We start from the raw sequence: 17,754 nt of genomic DNA, 5'->3' as shown, positions 1-17,754 counted from the left end.
TGGCATTTGGAAACAAGTTACACAACTGCATTGCACTAAATCTCCTAATTTTTTGGTGTTTGAAAATGGTCCTTGACACCAGAATAACACAGGAGAATTTTCCATTAACGAAGATTAATTTCTGAATTCAAAACTACAATAGAGCATACCAAATATATTATTCTTACAGCACAGCCTTTGTAAGAAGTTTTTTATTTTTCTTTTCTTCCTATATTTGACATAACCTATAAAGATGGTGTGTCTTATATTTCTTACACAAGTCAAGGAGATAATGTAGCAGGGATAAAATACACTGGGTTTAGTATCTTACCAATAGAAATGTCAAATACTAAAAAATAAGCCCAGAAGTTCAACAAGTGCAAGCAGGAAAACAGTCATTGGGACTCTTAAACCCTTAATTTCTTTGGAAAAAAAATCTGTCTATCTATGTATCTATCTATCTATCTATGTATCTATCTATCTATCTATCTCTGGTGATGCTAAATATACTTCTTTCTGCTAAAAGAAACAAAACATGATCTGTTTTTTAGCATCAAATTTTATCATTTTTTTATAGCAAACAACTTTTCCTTAGTATGCTGTTGTATTGAAATGCTTCTATGTTTTATAACAGGAATATGTTCCCAGAGAACCTTGTTCAGGCCTGTTTCCAACAGGTAAGTTTGCACATCCCTCTTTATTTCTGTAGTTTTCACTGTTAACCACAAATTATTTTCATATGTCACAAAAAAGTTGTCAGGCAAGACTTATTTCTGAGAAGTCCAGGAATATCTTCATCTCCTATAAAAAGGTGGGGGTTTAAGGCATCTTGGTTCCATTTCCATTATGATAAACATTCTGCTATCAGCTATTAAGTCCCAAAAAAGCACTGTTTAAGAGCTGGATGCAGAAACCAAGCAGCATGTAAGACAAGAGGTTTCGTTTTGGGACAACAAGGGTTAGAAGAACCATCTTAAGAGGATTAGTTGCCTAGTTCTTAAGAACCCTCTGTGTCTGATAAAGTCTGTGTAAGTTAGCCCTCACCCTGAAGTGTCTCACATCTAATATCAACTGCCAGACCAAATCTTTTGAAGGAAAAGGATGATAACTGTCGTGAACGGCAGAAGAATTGCAGCACACAATATGTGTGAACAGCAAATCCCGAAGTTTATTGAAAGCTCACACATATTTATATTGGTGTTAATGAAGCTTATACATATTGCAAAAGCTGAGCTCATTATTGGTTAAAGCACACTTAGATCAACCACACCTACTTCTATGCTCTAATGATTATTTTGTTTCTATGTTTACATTCTTATAGCTACTCTGCTTAGGCTATCTTCATTTTCTGGCAAGCGATTTTCTCCCCCATCTTCCCGTTTCAGCGAAGGTCACCATGACCTCTGTCAGTGATTGGACACTGGTTACTTAATCCCCAGCTTGTTTTCCCTATCCTTATCCAACAGTATCACATCGAAGTGGCCTTTCTCAGCTAACCAATTATCCAAAAAGCTCTCCACATATAACTAGTAGTCTATTTGAGACATCTTTCAGGAAAAGGGAGTGTTGCAAGATGAAAGAGGAAACTTCTGTCTATATATTAGACTTACCAGCTAACCTCCCCCAGAAATTTAAATCAGAAATTTATATGCTGCTGTGCACAACTCACTTTATAAAACTTCTCCATGTAATTTTTGTCATCATTACTGGCCACCTCACACTAAGGGGACAGGCAGGCTCTTTTAGGAATCCTTGACAGAATGCTGGTGGCATTAAACTGTAGTTACTATTAAAGTCTTGTTTTCTTAATGGATTATGATTAGTATAGCACAGAACTTAGAATAGCACAGGATTTCTGTGAGCAGAATCAGTGTAGAACAGTTTTATAGTAGCACAATTTAACTTGTTATCTAATCACCTGGAGCCACTGCATATTTGGTCAAATCTTAATACTTAATTTGCTGTATCAATATAACAACCATAATCTATGTTTGAAAAACATATAAAAGAATGCAGGTTGGTCACTCAGTCCTCAGAGGAAGCAGACAATGATGGAGGCATCCCTGACCACCAGGTCTCACTGTCCTGCAGCAGTTTTGGTCCAAGTTACTCACTAGGACTTATACCTGCTTGGTTTTATGGACAGTGTACCTGCTGCTGTTACATTTGCCTGTTCTGTGACTGCATCATCAACATCGCTTGTCTGGCTGGGTGCCTGAAACATTTAAGACAAATAAGGAGAGGAGTAGTCAGCCTTGTGCCAGGAATCTGGAGGCTAGTAGGGAGCGGAAGAGTAAGACTGTTCGGTTTGTCTGCTTGGTGCACAGGACCTTGAAGACCTGGCAATGAGGGGAAAGGGAAATATGTAACCCATTTGAGCACTAACAATGTCTGTTTGCCTAGCATAGTGACATTAGTGATGCTGACCACATCACCAAGGGCCTCTCCTGGCATGGCTGTCAGCAATTCTCTCCAGACTGTTTGTTCCAGCAAAAAATTCTTGCCATTGTCAGGAGCTCTAGCTCATGCCCCACAAGACTGCAGCACATCCATGGGGTATCCAAGATCCTGGGGAGCAGCATTCATAGGATATTATTTGTGAACCTCTTGTTTGATCTACAGCTTCTGAGGAACAGAGCCCTGACGGCTCACATGAATTGGGAAATAAAGTGTTTGTCTATATTTGCTACCTTCACTTCAATTGGTTAATTTTTCTCATATTTTTACTGCGCCTTTGTCTGTTCTTCAGTTTTCTCATTTTTCTAAATAAGTTCTTCTGGATTTTTTTCTTTAAAAACTTTCCAGTATAAAACCAAACGTGAAAAAGTTAAAACTACAACTGCTGTGGATAAAAATAGCTCCATATTTCGAGAGGAACCCACTACAACAGCTACAACAGCAAAGGCTTCAGAGGTACGACCTTTTATCCTTTCATTCCTTCATAATATATGAAGTAGGAAGAAAGAACAGACTAAATTTGGTTTATTTCATGTGGTTAGTGATGAAGAAATGATTGGAAATAGCACATAGATGGATTTTAGCAAGACTACAGAAGTTAATTAATAAATGCTTAGAGGTCCTTCCAGTAGGATTAAGAACATCAGAGGATCCCATGGGTAATTGACCAGTCCAAAGAAAACAGATGAAGATTGATTACTTTTATCTGCTTATGAATTGTAAATTTTCTGAAAAATTCAACACTCACTGTGGAAAGACTAGATGTACATCACCTTGAGATATTTGAGTAGCAATAACTGTAATTGTAAGCACTAAAAAAGAAAATTAGTTGAAAATAATAAGAAATATTTTAATGGAAAACAAAACAATATAAAGCATATGTTAATTAATAGTTTTTACTCTGAAAAAGAATGTACAGAAAAAAAAGTGAAGAGGTTTAAAAAGCCTTTCATTAGAGGTGTAGAAAGCTTTTGGGTGTTAATGGTGTATGAAGTCTAGACTTACTCTGGAGGAGAGGGAGAAAGGAATTCAACAGAATGTGAATGCAGAACTATAAACAATACCAAATCAATATGCATTTTATTGTACTCCTTCCAAATTTCATCTCAAAGTAATAATAGCATGGGAAGATGGGCTATATGAAGAGACATTAATTAAATCCTGAACCAGAATGTAGTGAAGAATTGCACGCTTTTGTTGATATGTTCAGGCTGCACAGAAGAATGTATGAATACCTCTTTAGGAGGATTTTTATGCAATGTGCACACAATTCTCCTATAAATTATGCAATTACACTGATGTCCCAGTTGTTAGGCAGTGGTGAATTTATCTTAGATCCAGATACAAACCCTTGAGTTGCTCAGAAACTAACGCAAGGATTCTGCATCTGTGTTTTGCTTTCCAGTGGGGAGTAAATCTTGAGTGTAGAGGAGTAGATCTTGAAAGCATGACTGTGGATACTTAGACCTTGCCATACTCAAGTCAGAAGTCTATAGAAAGGACAGCACAAATTAAGGGGTGCTTTACTCCCTGCTGAGGTTTGGTCAGATCCATACATGGCTTTAAAATACAAAATATTCAAGTTCAGTTTAGTGTATTCCTGAACTTGCCCACATGGCAATTTCAGAAAGCCAGTAGAGTGGCTGGGAAAGAGCTTCATGTCTTTCAAAAAAATCTAAATGTCTTTTTGTTTTAGAACTCTTTAAAGTAAATTCACTATCTTCAGTATTTTTTTCTCTTGATTCCAATTTATAGAACAAAACCCAAGAATATAAAATTGTGGGGATGTATTCCAACGGCATCAATGCGCTGGGGTTGATTGTCTTTTGCCTTGTTTTTGGAGTGGTTATTGGGAAAATGGGAGAGAAAGGACAAGTGCTGATGGATTTCTTCAATGCGCTGAACGAAGCTACAATGAGAATAGTTCAGATAATTATGTGGTAAGTTCAAGGGCATACTAGCATTTTCCAATAACTTCTTTAAGTGGATTTTGTCACTGAAGAGGTAAGAGGAGACTCAACCTCATGTTTGCTTTTGCATAGTGCTTTACAGAAAGCAGCTTTCAAAGAAGGATTGGTAAAAATTTTCCTTTCTACAGAATTTGATCCTTTTGAGGGAACTGGAAACAGGGCTTCTTAATATATACTAAAGGAGCAGTCCTATTGGTTCCCAAGAAACTTGAGTATTTTAGACATTCTTGCATGTCTAAAAATTTTATTACAATATTTACATCATATTTTAGATGTTTATAAAAAACTAGTGCACTAGTCATTTGAGGCCTCTTTTGAGGATAAGCATTACCACTCATATGCCCTTCTGAGTCTTGAACATTATTTACTGAAAGACATTATGTTCACAGGATGTCTGTATTGGATCTAAGTTCCTTTAGAAATCTGAATTAATATGCAAGAAACAGCACAGAGAAAAATTAAAAATGGTATGCAAAATACAACTTAGTATCATTTACCTCCTGCTTATAGTTTTGTGAGACTACATTCTCATAATGTTCTCAGACAAGAAAAATAAATTTAAAATACAGAAACGTGTGTGATAGTGTTTGGTGGGACTTCACAGCTATTAATAGAATTTTATATTTGCAAATCACAATTACAGGATCAGGACTATAAATACACACAATTCCTTCCAGAGCTTGATCCTACATGCAGAGTGCCTTGTGCCACTTATTACAATACTCTGCTCATGTGCACATTTCATACCAGTACCATGTCAGATCTGACCTTTCCATGGGTTTTTCTTACATCCCAGCATACTGAGATGTATGTAAAACATACATCTGTTTGCACAATTCTTGCTTCCTTAAAGAAAGGTAAATTAATTTCTGCAACTGGTCCTGTGCTAAGCAGCTAGTTTAGTCCCAAGCTAAGTTAAAGCCCTGTGAGATGGGTTGCCTCACTCTGCAGAAAATTACCAACAATGAGACTCCAGACTTAGCACGTGCCGTACAGGCATTTACATATAAATTGATTATCCATTTTCTTGCATGTGCCAGAAGCTGTGGCTACAGGCTCCCTGAGTTTCTACAAATGTGGGAGCTGTTGTTTGAAACAAGACAGAGTTTTCTGCTGAAAGTATGAGGAATTAGTACTGTTTTCATCAAGTTCAGTGCTTAGAGGAACTAGATATACCTGCTTTCTACAGGGGTAAGATACAATTTTGTTTATGAGATAGCACACATACATTTTATAAATTTATAATTTCTATTTTAAAATGGATACATTTGATATATTCACAAATTTATAGATTAAATTATACTGCTCAAGGCTCTGGAGTAATAACTTGTCTCTTTGACAGCCTGCTCTCTGGAACCAAAAAAAATATGCAATGGAGCTGGTGCTAACATAATTCCTGATATTTCCCTTGAATTTTCTGTAGGCAATAGCCTATGCAGCTGTTCAGATCCATGAGCCACAGCCTTGTGCAGGTTTATTCTGTGCAAGTGACACAGATATAACCCCCAGTGCTGCAGGGCAGCTCCTGTAACTACAGGAGACCTTTCCCATCTGTGTGTGATTGCAGACTAGACAGACACTGGTCTCAACCCTGCAAACTTCCACCCCCAGGGAGCCTGTGGCTATACACAAACATTTGCTGTAACAGGGTATATGCCCATACCCCTTCCTGACTTCTGTGTATTCTGTGTATTCTTTGACACCAAGTTATACAATACTAGCTAGACTACGTGTAGAGTTACATTTACTTTTATTTTCCAGACTTTTTTCATCACCTCTGTTGTAGCCTTGCTGCAAATGAATAAAGTCCAATGTATAACATAATTTAAGAAAAAAAAATCTGTTGTTGTGAAATAGGACATCAAAACATATTTTTTATCTCTTTAAAAAAATTACTCTGGGAGAGAAGTTATTTCATGGTGAGCATGCAGCATATCTGAGAATGCATTTTTGATAGCTTTATTTTTCCTTTCTAGGTATATGCCAATTGGTATCGTGTTTTTAATTGCTGGGAAGATAATAGAAGTCGAGGACTGGGAAATCTTTCGTAAATTGGGTCTTTATATGGCTACAGTAATAAGTGGGTATGTCATTTCTTAAAGATGTATGCAGTTTTGGAGCTCAGTTGACTACCACTCAATTATCCACCACATCCAGTCTTCTAGGTCAGAGACAAAAATTCTCATCAGTGAAAATTATGTGAGGATATGTGAGGATGGTTTGAATCCACATTTTGCTGGATGCATGTTCTGTTTTAAAAAGTCACTGCCTTGCATTCTAAAAAAAACCAAAACCCAAAAGTAAATTCCTTTATTGTATTCACTGTTTCATCTTCACAGCTTGTGCTGAAGAAAATATTGTTGTATTAAAGGTGAAGTTATGAATTATTTCTTATTGGGGCTTGCCAGCCTATCGAACCTATACAAATACGTGGATTATGTTGGGAGCCTCCATGGAATTTTTGGACCCAAGGTTTTGCAGCACAGACTGAACTCCCTGCTGAATACAGATGCATAGTAAGAGCAGTGCACAATAAAGGATGCTAAAGAGACTGATCCCTTCCCTCCCCAGTACTGAGCAGACAGCTGACATCAAGAGAGGCCCTGGGGATTGCACTGTTTGCTAATTCCTCCTCCAAGGTTAGGGTAGATGGTGAGGCTGCAAAAAGAGAAGTTGCAATCTGAATAACATAGCCAAGCATCAGAACTTTTTTTCTATTCTTTTTTCTTAGCAGTTGTCTATTTAGAACAGTCTGGGTGGAGGAGGTTACACCTGCACAATGTGGAACCTTTCAGCAGTGGAACTTTAGAATAACTTAACTGCTCCAATGATAGGTTATATTACCAGGTTATTATATATCTCTGAAGACTATCCTACAAAGGACTCTTTTGTCAGATAAATGGATATTACAGTCCCAATAAGATAAATGTGCCTAAATTTCTGTTTCCAATTCAGTGAAGCATAGCCTTCTAGGCAGTCTTGGTCCTTTACCTTAGCATCCACTCCTATAATTCCTTCAGTATACTAAGGACTTATATATGTTTTGTCTAGAGGCTAAGTCTGAAATTGTTCAAGAGTTTCTTTCCCCACACGTTATGCATTTGCGTGCTATTCTTCAAATGTCATTCACACACTTTCTGACAGCCAAAGAGAATGGTAATATATTAGTCTTAAATGCAAACTACTTTATAAATAGTCAAGAAGGATCTCTGGGGTTTTTGCATTAATCTGTGCTAGATAAGCACATTTATTTCAAGGTTGTTGTTTTGTTTTATTCATAAGCCAGTATGTTTGGACTAGCTGTTTGAAAATCAGAGATAAAATTTCTTTCTAAATAAGAATTACTGCTCCAGAAATAGCACTGATTCATTACTTCTTCAAAATGTTACAGAGATGAGTACAAGTTATGTTTATCTACTGCATTATGCAGTTTTTGTGAGTATTTCTTTGCACTTGGAAAATAGCTCAGATTTTTACATGCTTCAAAAGCTGATATTTACCAGGAGATGGTAAATCAAGACTCTAATATTTCCTATAGAAATTATAAATGACACCCCAACCACAAGGTAGATAGAAATCATTGATAGAATGACAGTGTATTACTTCTGCTGGTTTTCTATGTCATTAACTCCAGTTAATTCAGAGGAGGAATATGTTGAATGGATTACTACTACCTTTTGACTTCAGTTTTACATCAGATAGCAAGTTTTAGTTTTAGATGTGATAGCAAGTTTTATGACTATTTACCTATCGGTAACTGATTACAGGTTACTATTTGTATTGTGACAAGGCAAGTCTTCCTTAAGATGTGTGTGAAGACACAATGCCTTCTCCAAAGCACTTTTATTGCAAAGTAACCTGCCACTGCATAGCCTCCTGTTTAGCTAGTAATCATTTGTTTGACAGGCACAACAATTTTAAGTAGATCCCCAGGTGCCATCAAAAACATTAGTGAGAACTAATTTGCATCCTTGGAGAGAAAAATTCTCTGTTCCTCCAAATATGACCATTTTCCCTGATGGGTGCTCTGGTAGAAGATCTCTGCAGCATTTCTGCCTCCTGCAGAGCAGCCTCCCATGAGTGCTGCTCAAGGCACTGTTTTGCGTATTCTCTGCAAAACTGACCATCGGGGAGAGCATGTAAAAATCAGATCACAGGAGCAGATATGGACACATACACACAAGGCTATAGGCTGCAAGGAAAAGGTGCTTGTTCTACATTTTTCAGCCTGAAAGAATACCCCTTTTTCTTACCTCTCAGGAAAAAGGAGAAATGTTGCTCTTTGTTTGGGTCTCTTAAAAATTGCTCTTCCCACCATCATTTTGGTTTTCATTCTTATGTGTTTGACCCTGTCTGCAGTGTATTCTGTTCACTGGTGTCTTCTGTAACTGCTTTTCATCCCCTCTTTAAGCTTGAACCTGAAAATAGCAGGTTATCTTAAATGTTTCTTGTATTCCTTTTAAAGATGTTTGTCCTATCCTCTGCTTTCTTTCCTTTAATCTCCCTAACCAGCTCACCTTCTCCCCAGCTTAATTATTAATGATCTTTCATAGCCTCAGCCCTACCAGGACTCATCCACCATTGTTTGCAGCTCATCTCAGTCTCTCTGTCTCATTCAGGTCACCATGAGGGAACAGACTTCCCCCAGTGTCTTTGGTACAATTTGCCACTAAGTATCTCAAGTCTCTCACGATTAATGATGAGGACATATTAGAAGTTACAGCAGAAGAAAGTCAAAGTGGAGACATAATTTAAGTGCCAGAGGGAACTCAAGCTGAAGGGGGGGGGGGGGGGGGGGAGAAGGAAAAAAAAGGAAAAAAAGAAAGAAAGGAAAAGAAAAAAGCTGCAGCAATTCCTTGCCTCTCCTTGCCTGTGCCTTTTTCTCTTCCAAATGCAGCAAGGAAGCTACATCCCTGTAAAAGATATTCCTACATGGAATGGCAGCTTGGGATTCTAAGGGACATGATTCTTCCTAACTTAAAAATCAATGCTATTAGAATTTCTGTTTTCAATTACTGATTATGATTTTGGTATAAAAAATTCTGCTGCTTTCTGATAATTGCATTTTATGAACAAAAATAAATATTACTTAAAATTTGTTTCAGGAAAACCAGTAGTAGCAAAGCAGATAAACAAAAATATTTTGAATAATGTCATGTTCATGCTACTACTAAAAAGATGCAAATCTAAATTTTTCAAATAACTAAGTCAGTATGCTTTTAGACTTAGACATACTTGAAATGCTTACTCTCATTAACATTTTATTAAGACAGCAAATGGCATCCATACCACTTTATTTTTTTCCTATATTCAGTTTGTTCTCAGGCATGTCACAAACCTAGCAATTTATACAATGATGCCTTGTGTTGGTGCATGTATAAATTGCTAGATTTCTTTCTAGAGTTATTTACAAAATTTTATCAAGACATGTTGCGTGTTATTATTTACATTCCACTAAATATGTCATATGATTCTACAATTCTGTGATATGTTCCCATACAGAATGAAAACTTCAATGCCTGTTCCTTTTGAAAAGATAATTTTTCAAGGAAACAAGAATGTAGGTTTTGTGGATGATTTTTGATGCCATTGTGGATTTCTGTACTGTGACTACTGGTCTCTTAATTTTCTGGTTTTGGCAGAACAAATGGTACCATTATTTATTGCTATCTTTATCAACTGCTCTGAAACCATAAAGCATTATTACAACACAGGAATGTGCACATGAACATTTTGTGAGGACAGAGTAAAAATTCCAAGGTGACAACAGTTTTTGGGTTTATGTTTCCAGGCTATGTGATAATTTCTTTTCATGAAAAGCGGATGTGCTATAATTGCAGCCTTTGAACATAGAGAATATTCACAGACCCTTCAAATACATTTTTTTTCAAACATACTTACAGCAGTCAGTTTACCTTTTATCTTAATGTCCACAAGCTCTGCATTCCTGTGCATTCAGGATTACTGCACAATGTTCAAAATTAATGCATAGGTTGAAGGATGATTTCATCCCTGAGACCTATACAAATGCCCAGGCAAATACATCTGAGCTGCTAAAATTAAGAGAGTGAGTTGATCTTCTATGAGTCAACCCACCTAATTTTAAAAATTAATATTTTCAAAACATAGTATTTCAGCATCTTACAACATTAAAAATGCTTAGACTACATATATCTCATTTAAATAGTCTCAAATATCTCACCACATTTTAATTGTAGACCTGAGCTTAGACAGTTTTACCCAGAGCAGATGTGGATTTTTCTAAAGGTCCATATTTGAAGATTCTGCAGAAAAATGTGCATTTCAGCTGACCCTGACTGGAAAGCATATTTACCTTTATTTCTAGAACATGTTCTGTAATAAGGGCAGAAAAACTGATAATAATAATTTGACTTGATTTTCTGATTTGTCTCTGGTTTGCATTGTAAGGATTTGGGAGAAAAGAGAAATGTTTTAGTGTTATTTCAAATCACCCTCTGCACATCACTTTTAAATATTACGTATTAGTTTAGGCTTCTAATTTTTATCAGTTTAAAAATTTTTCAAGTCAATTCTTGCTCAGCTTAGGAGAGACAATTCATATATGGTGTCTCTCTCTCCAAAAGGAAGTGTAGAACAGCATTAGTCTGCTTTTTATTAATGTGTCATTCTCTCTAAATTTTGCATCTAGGTGAAACACCTTTAGTGTTTCATGATTATATTTGAGGACAGAGCTGGGTACCTATTATCAACATCTTAGTAAAGAAAGACAATGAGATGGATCTATTTGTTTAACTAGTTGATTTTATTTTGCAGACTTGCAATTCATTCCAGTATAGTTCTGCCGCTTATCTACTTAATAATAGTAAGGAAAAATCCTTTTCGATTTGCCATGGGGATGGCTCAGGCACTTCTTACAGCCCTTATGATCTCTTCCAGGTAAACAAAAACAGTATCTTTTCTGTAATGTTCCTAGTAGTATTGCATGGTCTGTGCTCTGCTTTTATTGCTACTTTTTAAAAAGCCCTGATATCAGCTGGACAGTTCTCAGTCCCCTGGAGGCTGAAATACTGTTTTCATCGTTATTTCTGTCATAACCAAAGGACACTACAGAGTGTGTTAACCTTACAGCAAATGAGAGTCTGCCTCTCCCTGGAGGAGGCAGTTCTTTGCCATTCAGTTCATTAGCCACAGACTTGACAGCATTTAAGCAGTTGAACATTTTTTGTGACTACGTATACCATGGCAATTTACCATGTAGTTTTGAGAACTAACACTTAGCTATTTCTTCCAATATTTAGAAGGTGTAACAGAAGTTGCTTTGCTTTTTCCTGGTGCGGCCTTCCTTCCTGCCTTAGATCTCCTTTTGAGTCATAGAGCAAATCATGCTCTGTGCAAAAGGAAACATAATAGAAATGGTGTGTTGTTGCTTTCACTTATTTTATGTGTTTCATTATGTGCCAGTTCAGCAACTTTGCCTGTCACCTTCCGCTGTGCAGAAGAAAAAAACTTGATTGACAAAAGAATCACAAGGTTCGTTCTTCCAGTCGGAGCTACCATCAACATGGATGGCACTGCTCTTTATGAAGCAGTAGCAGCCATATTTATTGCACAGCTGAATGACTTAGAACTGGATATTGGCCAAATAGTTACCATTAGGTAAGACTAAAGCCATCACATGCATTTTGTGGGAAGTGAGCTTTTTTGTGAATGGTACATTCAGATACCCCATGGGAAAGTTTAAACTATCATTCACAGCATAAGAAATAACAAATATTCTCATTTCTTGATCCAAGGCCTAGCCAGTGCAACCTGATGGGGAGGTAGGATGGATCAGGATATACAACACTGTTATGAAAATTGCATTATTCTTCCCTGCAAACACTTGCAAACCTAACTCAGCCTCTACCTTTGATCCATCCAGTTTGCTTGCTAGACATGTGTTGCCTGTTATTCTGCAGTGTAACCATAAGAGTACATCAGAACATAGCTTGTCCTATAAGCTTGATACCAGACTTTGAGTAAATACTATTCAAGAGGAAATCTGAAACATTTAGGCTTTTTTCTTGCAGTGAAATTAAACTATTTGTGCCAGAAAACAGAGTAACATGTATTCTGAATGCCTTTTCTGGGTTTTATTTGGGATTTAGTGTCACAGCTACAGCAGCCAGCATCGGGGCTGCAGGCGTGCCCCAAGCCGGACTTGTTACCATGGTGATTGTGCTGAGTGCCATTGGCCTGCCTGCCGAGGATGTTACTCTGATCATTGCAGTTGACTGGCTTCTGTAAGTTTCAGGCACCTCATATTTAATATTTTTTTCTTTTTCTTTTTCCCTATCTTTTTTTTTAATGTTTGCAGAGGTTGCCTAGAAATGTGTGAGTCTGAGAAAGAAAGCAATAAAATCATTTAGTTGCAGAAAATGGACAAAGATTATTCTTATGGCCAGGCTAGTTCAGAGTTAAATGCAGTAATGGCTTTGATTGTGAGATAAGTCCTGCATGGGATGGCAGTGAATAACCTCACATTCAGAGATACTGTCTGCCTTAAAGTAGTGGTCACATCACTAATAAATCATGAGCATCATCCTCAAGACAGACAAATTAAATAGTACCCAGAAATGTCTCTAGAGTGTCAGAGATGCCACTACATTATGCTAAACACATACATCATTCATAAAAATGAAATGTAGCCACAAGCTGCAAAGCACATGATATCCATAAACTGGCAGTGGAGCACAACATGAACAAAGCAAAACTGACCCTGGATTCCATGTGCACACATATAGCAGGTTGTACACAGATCTGTGCTGCCAGCACTACTTTGCTAGGACTGTTCTTCACTGAGAGCACTCAGGGCCCAGCCTTCAATCAACAAGCACACATCTAAATTTGGAAAGTGATTCTTATGCCTAATCCAAACCATATCAGAACACTTCAAAACCTCTCAGTCACATTCATCTGCTCTTTCTGGAGAGAAGCCTTTTCAACAGAAATCTTTTCTGTTCAAGTTACACCGGTGTGTATCTCTGCCAATTTTGCAAAAGCCCAAAGAATCACAGAGTGTATTCTGGAGGTCAGAAGGCTATCAATACTCAGTTTTGTCCCATGATATAGAGGATTCACAAGTTAACAAGTATAACTTCAGGTTTTTTGCCTCCTAAACTGTGTGAGCTTTGGTGGTCAGGCCAAGGTCTTTTTCACCTGCAGTTTGTATGAATGACATTTCACTGGTATCAATGCAGTGATCTTAATAATTTCATAGTATTTGCATTTCTTCTTCAGGTTTATTTACATTCAAGATAAATGCCTTGCTGTTCCTCCTCTGGCCTTTCCAGTCATTTTATTGAAGGATTTCTGGTGGCAACCTATGTATTTGACAGATATATTTAATTTATTTATTATACAACTCAATTTTTCAAATAGAGAGAAATGCCAGTCTCCAGAAAATCAGGTCTACTGTATGGACCCAAGAATCAATTCAATTTATGTATAAGCATAATTTCTCCAAAGGAACCAGTTCTATCCACAAGTAATTTTCCCAGTCAGCTGTCTGCAACAGGGTCTAATAGTTTTGTTTGCTGTGCTCCACAGTAATTTTGTTTTCTCCAGCTCTCTTCTATTCCCAGTGGGCATTTAATGTTTTTAAGGATTGTGCAGATCAGTACAAACCACTGGCTCAGAGCAGGTATCTGAAGAGTCTAAGAACACCCAAATGTATAATGGTTCCTTTATCCAAAGTATTTGTCCAGCCTCCTGCAAATTGCACAACAGAGAGCTCCTGAGTTAGAAGTGATTTTTGTCTTCTATGAATGCCTCATTGCTTTGGGACCCATGTTTCCACAAGTCCTAGGGAGATGAATTCCACATCCTAATGATGCAGAGATATAATTGAATTTTGTTTGTTTTATCTACACCCTAATAATTTCATTTGATGCCCTCTACTTACCTTATGGGAGTGAGAGAGAAAGAGAACAATACCCTATTTCTCAGAGCAATCATGACTTTATGGATCTGATTTTTACTCCACTTTAGAAGTCTGTGGCTTTTGTGGGTTTTAGGCACAATATTAGTACATGGAAACATACAAATAATTCAAGATGTTTCTGGTTCTAATTAAGGCATTTTTCAGACTATGATATGTTTTGCTGTGTAAATTAAATTAAATAGAATAGTGCTGTTATAACAGATGATTTTCCAGTGGTGTTGATTTCCTCACTTGTCACACAGTTCCTACTAGAACCTTTACTGCTTTCTCTTCCTTTCCCTACCATATATTTTTGTTGCACATGGAAAACTATTTTAGCACTAGAATTCAGCAGTTTTGCAGAAGTATTGTGAAATATTGTAAATATATCCACCTCAATGTCTCTGCACAGAAAGAGAAACTTGTTCTGCCACAGAGCCTTTGTAGTGCTCGGTAGCTGAAAAGAAAAACAGGGAAGCATGGCCTTCCACGCTCCATACCATACTTTCACATCGATTTTCAAATTTTATTACGTTGCAAGGATTTGTTGTTCCTCTGCCAAGTAGCAACAGGTTTTTAAGGCCTGCATGTCACATTTCTGTCTGGAGAAAAATCAATAGTGCAGGAGTATGATATTCCTTTAAGTGACTTTTTTAGTGTAGGTTTGTCCTTCAGCCCTTAAATAAGGAGAAGCCAGCAGAAGACAGGCCTTTCCCTTTTTCAGCTTTGGGCCAGAATACTGGACATACTGGGCTAGGTGCTCTTCTGGCTGAGGACATGACTGTTAGAATGACAAAAGGCACAATGCAGACTCTGCTGCTATACCCCACAATCTATCATTATGAAAGGGAGCCAGCTTTGTAGCATACTTCAGGGGCCTGAGAGGTGATCCTTCCAACATTTTGTAAGGCTATGCCACAGCAGTGGAATTACTGCTCTAACAGACAAGTGACATGACTTGCAGTTTTGCATGTCCTGTACAAAATAATTTCTCATGAAAGTTACGCCAGACTTCTTCAAATACCTGTGGGTAAAATTCTGATTCTTGTTTTAAAAGACTATTTTCTTTTAATTGAATCTGCACTGGGAAGAAAACAGTGTTGCATGAGCTAGAGTACCTTACTTTTACTAAAAGGATTTTCTAAACAACTGAATAGTGTGTCTGACAACTTTTTTGTTCCGTAGGGATCGATTCAGAACAATGGTGAATGTCTTGGGAGATGCCTTTGGTACAGGAGTAGTGGAGAAGCTCTCAAAAAAGGAGCTGGAGCAGATGGATGTCACCTCTGAAGTCAACATAGTCAATCCTTTTGCCTTGGAAACAGGAATACTTGATAATGATGAAACACAGGCCAAGAAATCGTACATCAATGGAGGCTTTGCTATAGATAAATCTGATACTATATCCTTTACACAGACATCCCAGTTCTAAATCCAATAGCTTTCAGATAAAACAGGAGCACTAAGCATGGCCATATGCAATATCTCAAAAAGCTAAAAGGAAATTGAGAATTAATTACATCTCACTTACATCTGATTTACCACACAGACTCTGATTCTCCTTACCAGTTCTGCCCCTTCTCATCATCTCCCTCAACAGGTTGAACTCACCATTTTTAGTCCTTACTTATAGGCTGAAGAAAAAGGCAGTTGTAAAGTACTTTTTTTTTTTGAATATATACTATTCCTGAGGCTGTGAAATGCCTCTCTGGAATCAGCATGCTCATAAATGGGTCATTAGCTGGGAACAGCCAAAATGTGTTTTACTCAGGAGTAGCACAGCATTTTACACATTACCACATCACAAAGTACCTGTATGAAATCCCTTTTTACATCCTTGCCTTCTATACAGGTTGCACTGTAACTTGATCATTTGCCAAAATGCTAATTTCTGCAGCTGAGGGGATACTACTTGCGTGATTCAGGAAAAAAACAGACCAGAAGGGCCTTGAAATAAGTACATTTTACTGTGAATAGGGTTTAGTTTTTATTCAATTGTGAAATAATTAGTCACTGAAAGAGGTCCAGTATTTATGTAGCTGTTTCCTCATACCTTTCACGTAAATGCCAGGTGCTGGTATTGGCCTTCAGATGTGAAATAAATTGCTCTGAGCTTGCTCTTCTGGCACTTGAAGAGCTTTTTGTAAAGTTATACTTTACCTATTTAGGTCAACTTTGATGGCTTCCTCATACATTTCCATCAGAAACAGAATCCCATTTACTATTGTCCACTTATGATTTTAACAAAATATTAGTCAGCCCAAAAGTAAGAAGAGATCATGAAAACAAAAATGCAGAGTGCAAATTCTAAATGTTTCTTCCTTGCAATAAAAGCAGATAGATATATACATATATCAAGAATATAGGAATGAGACCTTTCTCATAGAAAGAAGCCACTTTCACTAAACTCCTTACACAGACTGGCTGGGTTTTTTGGCTCTTTGGTTTAGTTCGTCAGTTGAACATGCAAGTTTATAGCTGCAACACCACTATAGTGCCAACCTGTCAGCTAAACTGTATCTTATGAACCATTTCTGGACCTAGAAAATCATGTCCTCAGGTGGCTTGCTGTAAGATAAGAAGCACCGAGAACTTCCTCATTAAAAAATCTCCATTTTCTATAACATTTTATACAAGATTTTCATGGTGCAAAAATCACTCTCTCAAGGGAGGAGTTGCTGTAAGAATTTTTTTTTCTGCCTTGCACATTGAAGTAGTTTAGCCATTTTATATATAACTTAAACTGAAATTCATATATAGTTATTTCTTTGTGAATAAGCTTGTGGTAAGCATAAAATCACATTCATTTGCTAACGAAAAACCCTTCAAATACCTGCAGTGTTATATACTCGATTCAATCCTACACTTTTGTATTTAGACAGACCAGAAGTGTGCCAAAGAGACCTGATTAAGAAGAAAATATTTACTGTAGATTTTGATAAATTGCACCTTAAATTAATGAGACATAATACTGTATTTAAATTTAACATCAAAAACTATATGAAAATGTTAATCTAAGTATTGGTAAATTTATACAATAAAAAGAAAATGTACAGATTGAGTAAATCAATCTTTTACATTTGCAGAAATAGTATGAGACAGTCTTTATTTGTGCAGCTTTGCTTATGGGAGGAAACCAATTAGCCTACCAGTTTCCATGACTAGCCTATAATCTCTGCCTTGTCTTTAACCAGCTTTTTAAGTCACCCTTTTATGATCACTTTATTATTTAGTCACCCTGTTAATGATGTACTGTGAAAAGTGTTCCTAATGTGTTATAAATAAATAATTTCTCTCTTTACTCTTGTTTTAGCCTACTATCTTCTCCTTAAGAGTTCCTTTAGCTATAACAAGAAAACCCAACCCCAAGAAATTCGGGGTTTATGTTATTGTCTCTAGTGATTT

At 37.0% G+C, this 17,754-nt stretch overlaps 1 protein-coding gene across 1 annotated transcript in view; it reads left to right on the top strand.

The window, feature by feature from the left end:
* Positions 1–17,650, top strand: part of SLC1A1 (solute carrier family 1 member 1) — a 50,773-nt gene extending 33,123 nt beyond the window's left edge. Inside the window, exons 5-12 of the mRNA XM_054652773.2 lie at positions 614–656; positions 2,785–2,892; positions 4,192–4,376; positions 6,383–6,490; positions 11,202–11,324; positions 11,850–12,044; positions 12,536–12,670; positions 15,535–17,650. Of these exons, the coding sequence (XP_054508748.2) occupies positions 614–656; positions 2,785–2,892; positions 4,192–4,376; positions 6,383–6,490; positions 11,202–11,324; positions 11,850–12,044; positions 12,536–12,670; positions 15,535–15,781 (1,144 nt within the window). The 3' untranslated portion in view covers positions 15,782–17,650. The remainder of the gene's footprint in view (positions 1–613; positions 657–2,784; positions 2,893–4,191; positions 4,377–6,382; positions 6,491–11,201; positions 11,325–11,849; positions 12,045–12,535; positions 12,671–15,534) is intronic.
* Positions 17,651–17,754: the final 104 nt, after the last annotated feature.

The sequence above is a fragment of the Agelaius phoeniceus genome, chromosome Z (genome assembly GCF_051311805.1).
Source record: "Agelaius phoeniceus isolate bAgePho1 chromosome Z, bAgePho1.hap1, whole genome shotgun sequence".
Lineage (NCBI taxonomy): Eukaryota > Metazoa > Chordata > Aves > Passeriformes > Icteridae > Agelaius > Agelaius phoeniceus.
Note: the sequence above shows the minus strand (reverse complement) of the source record. Positions and strands in the feature narration are given on the sequence as shown.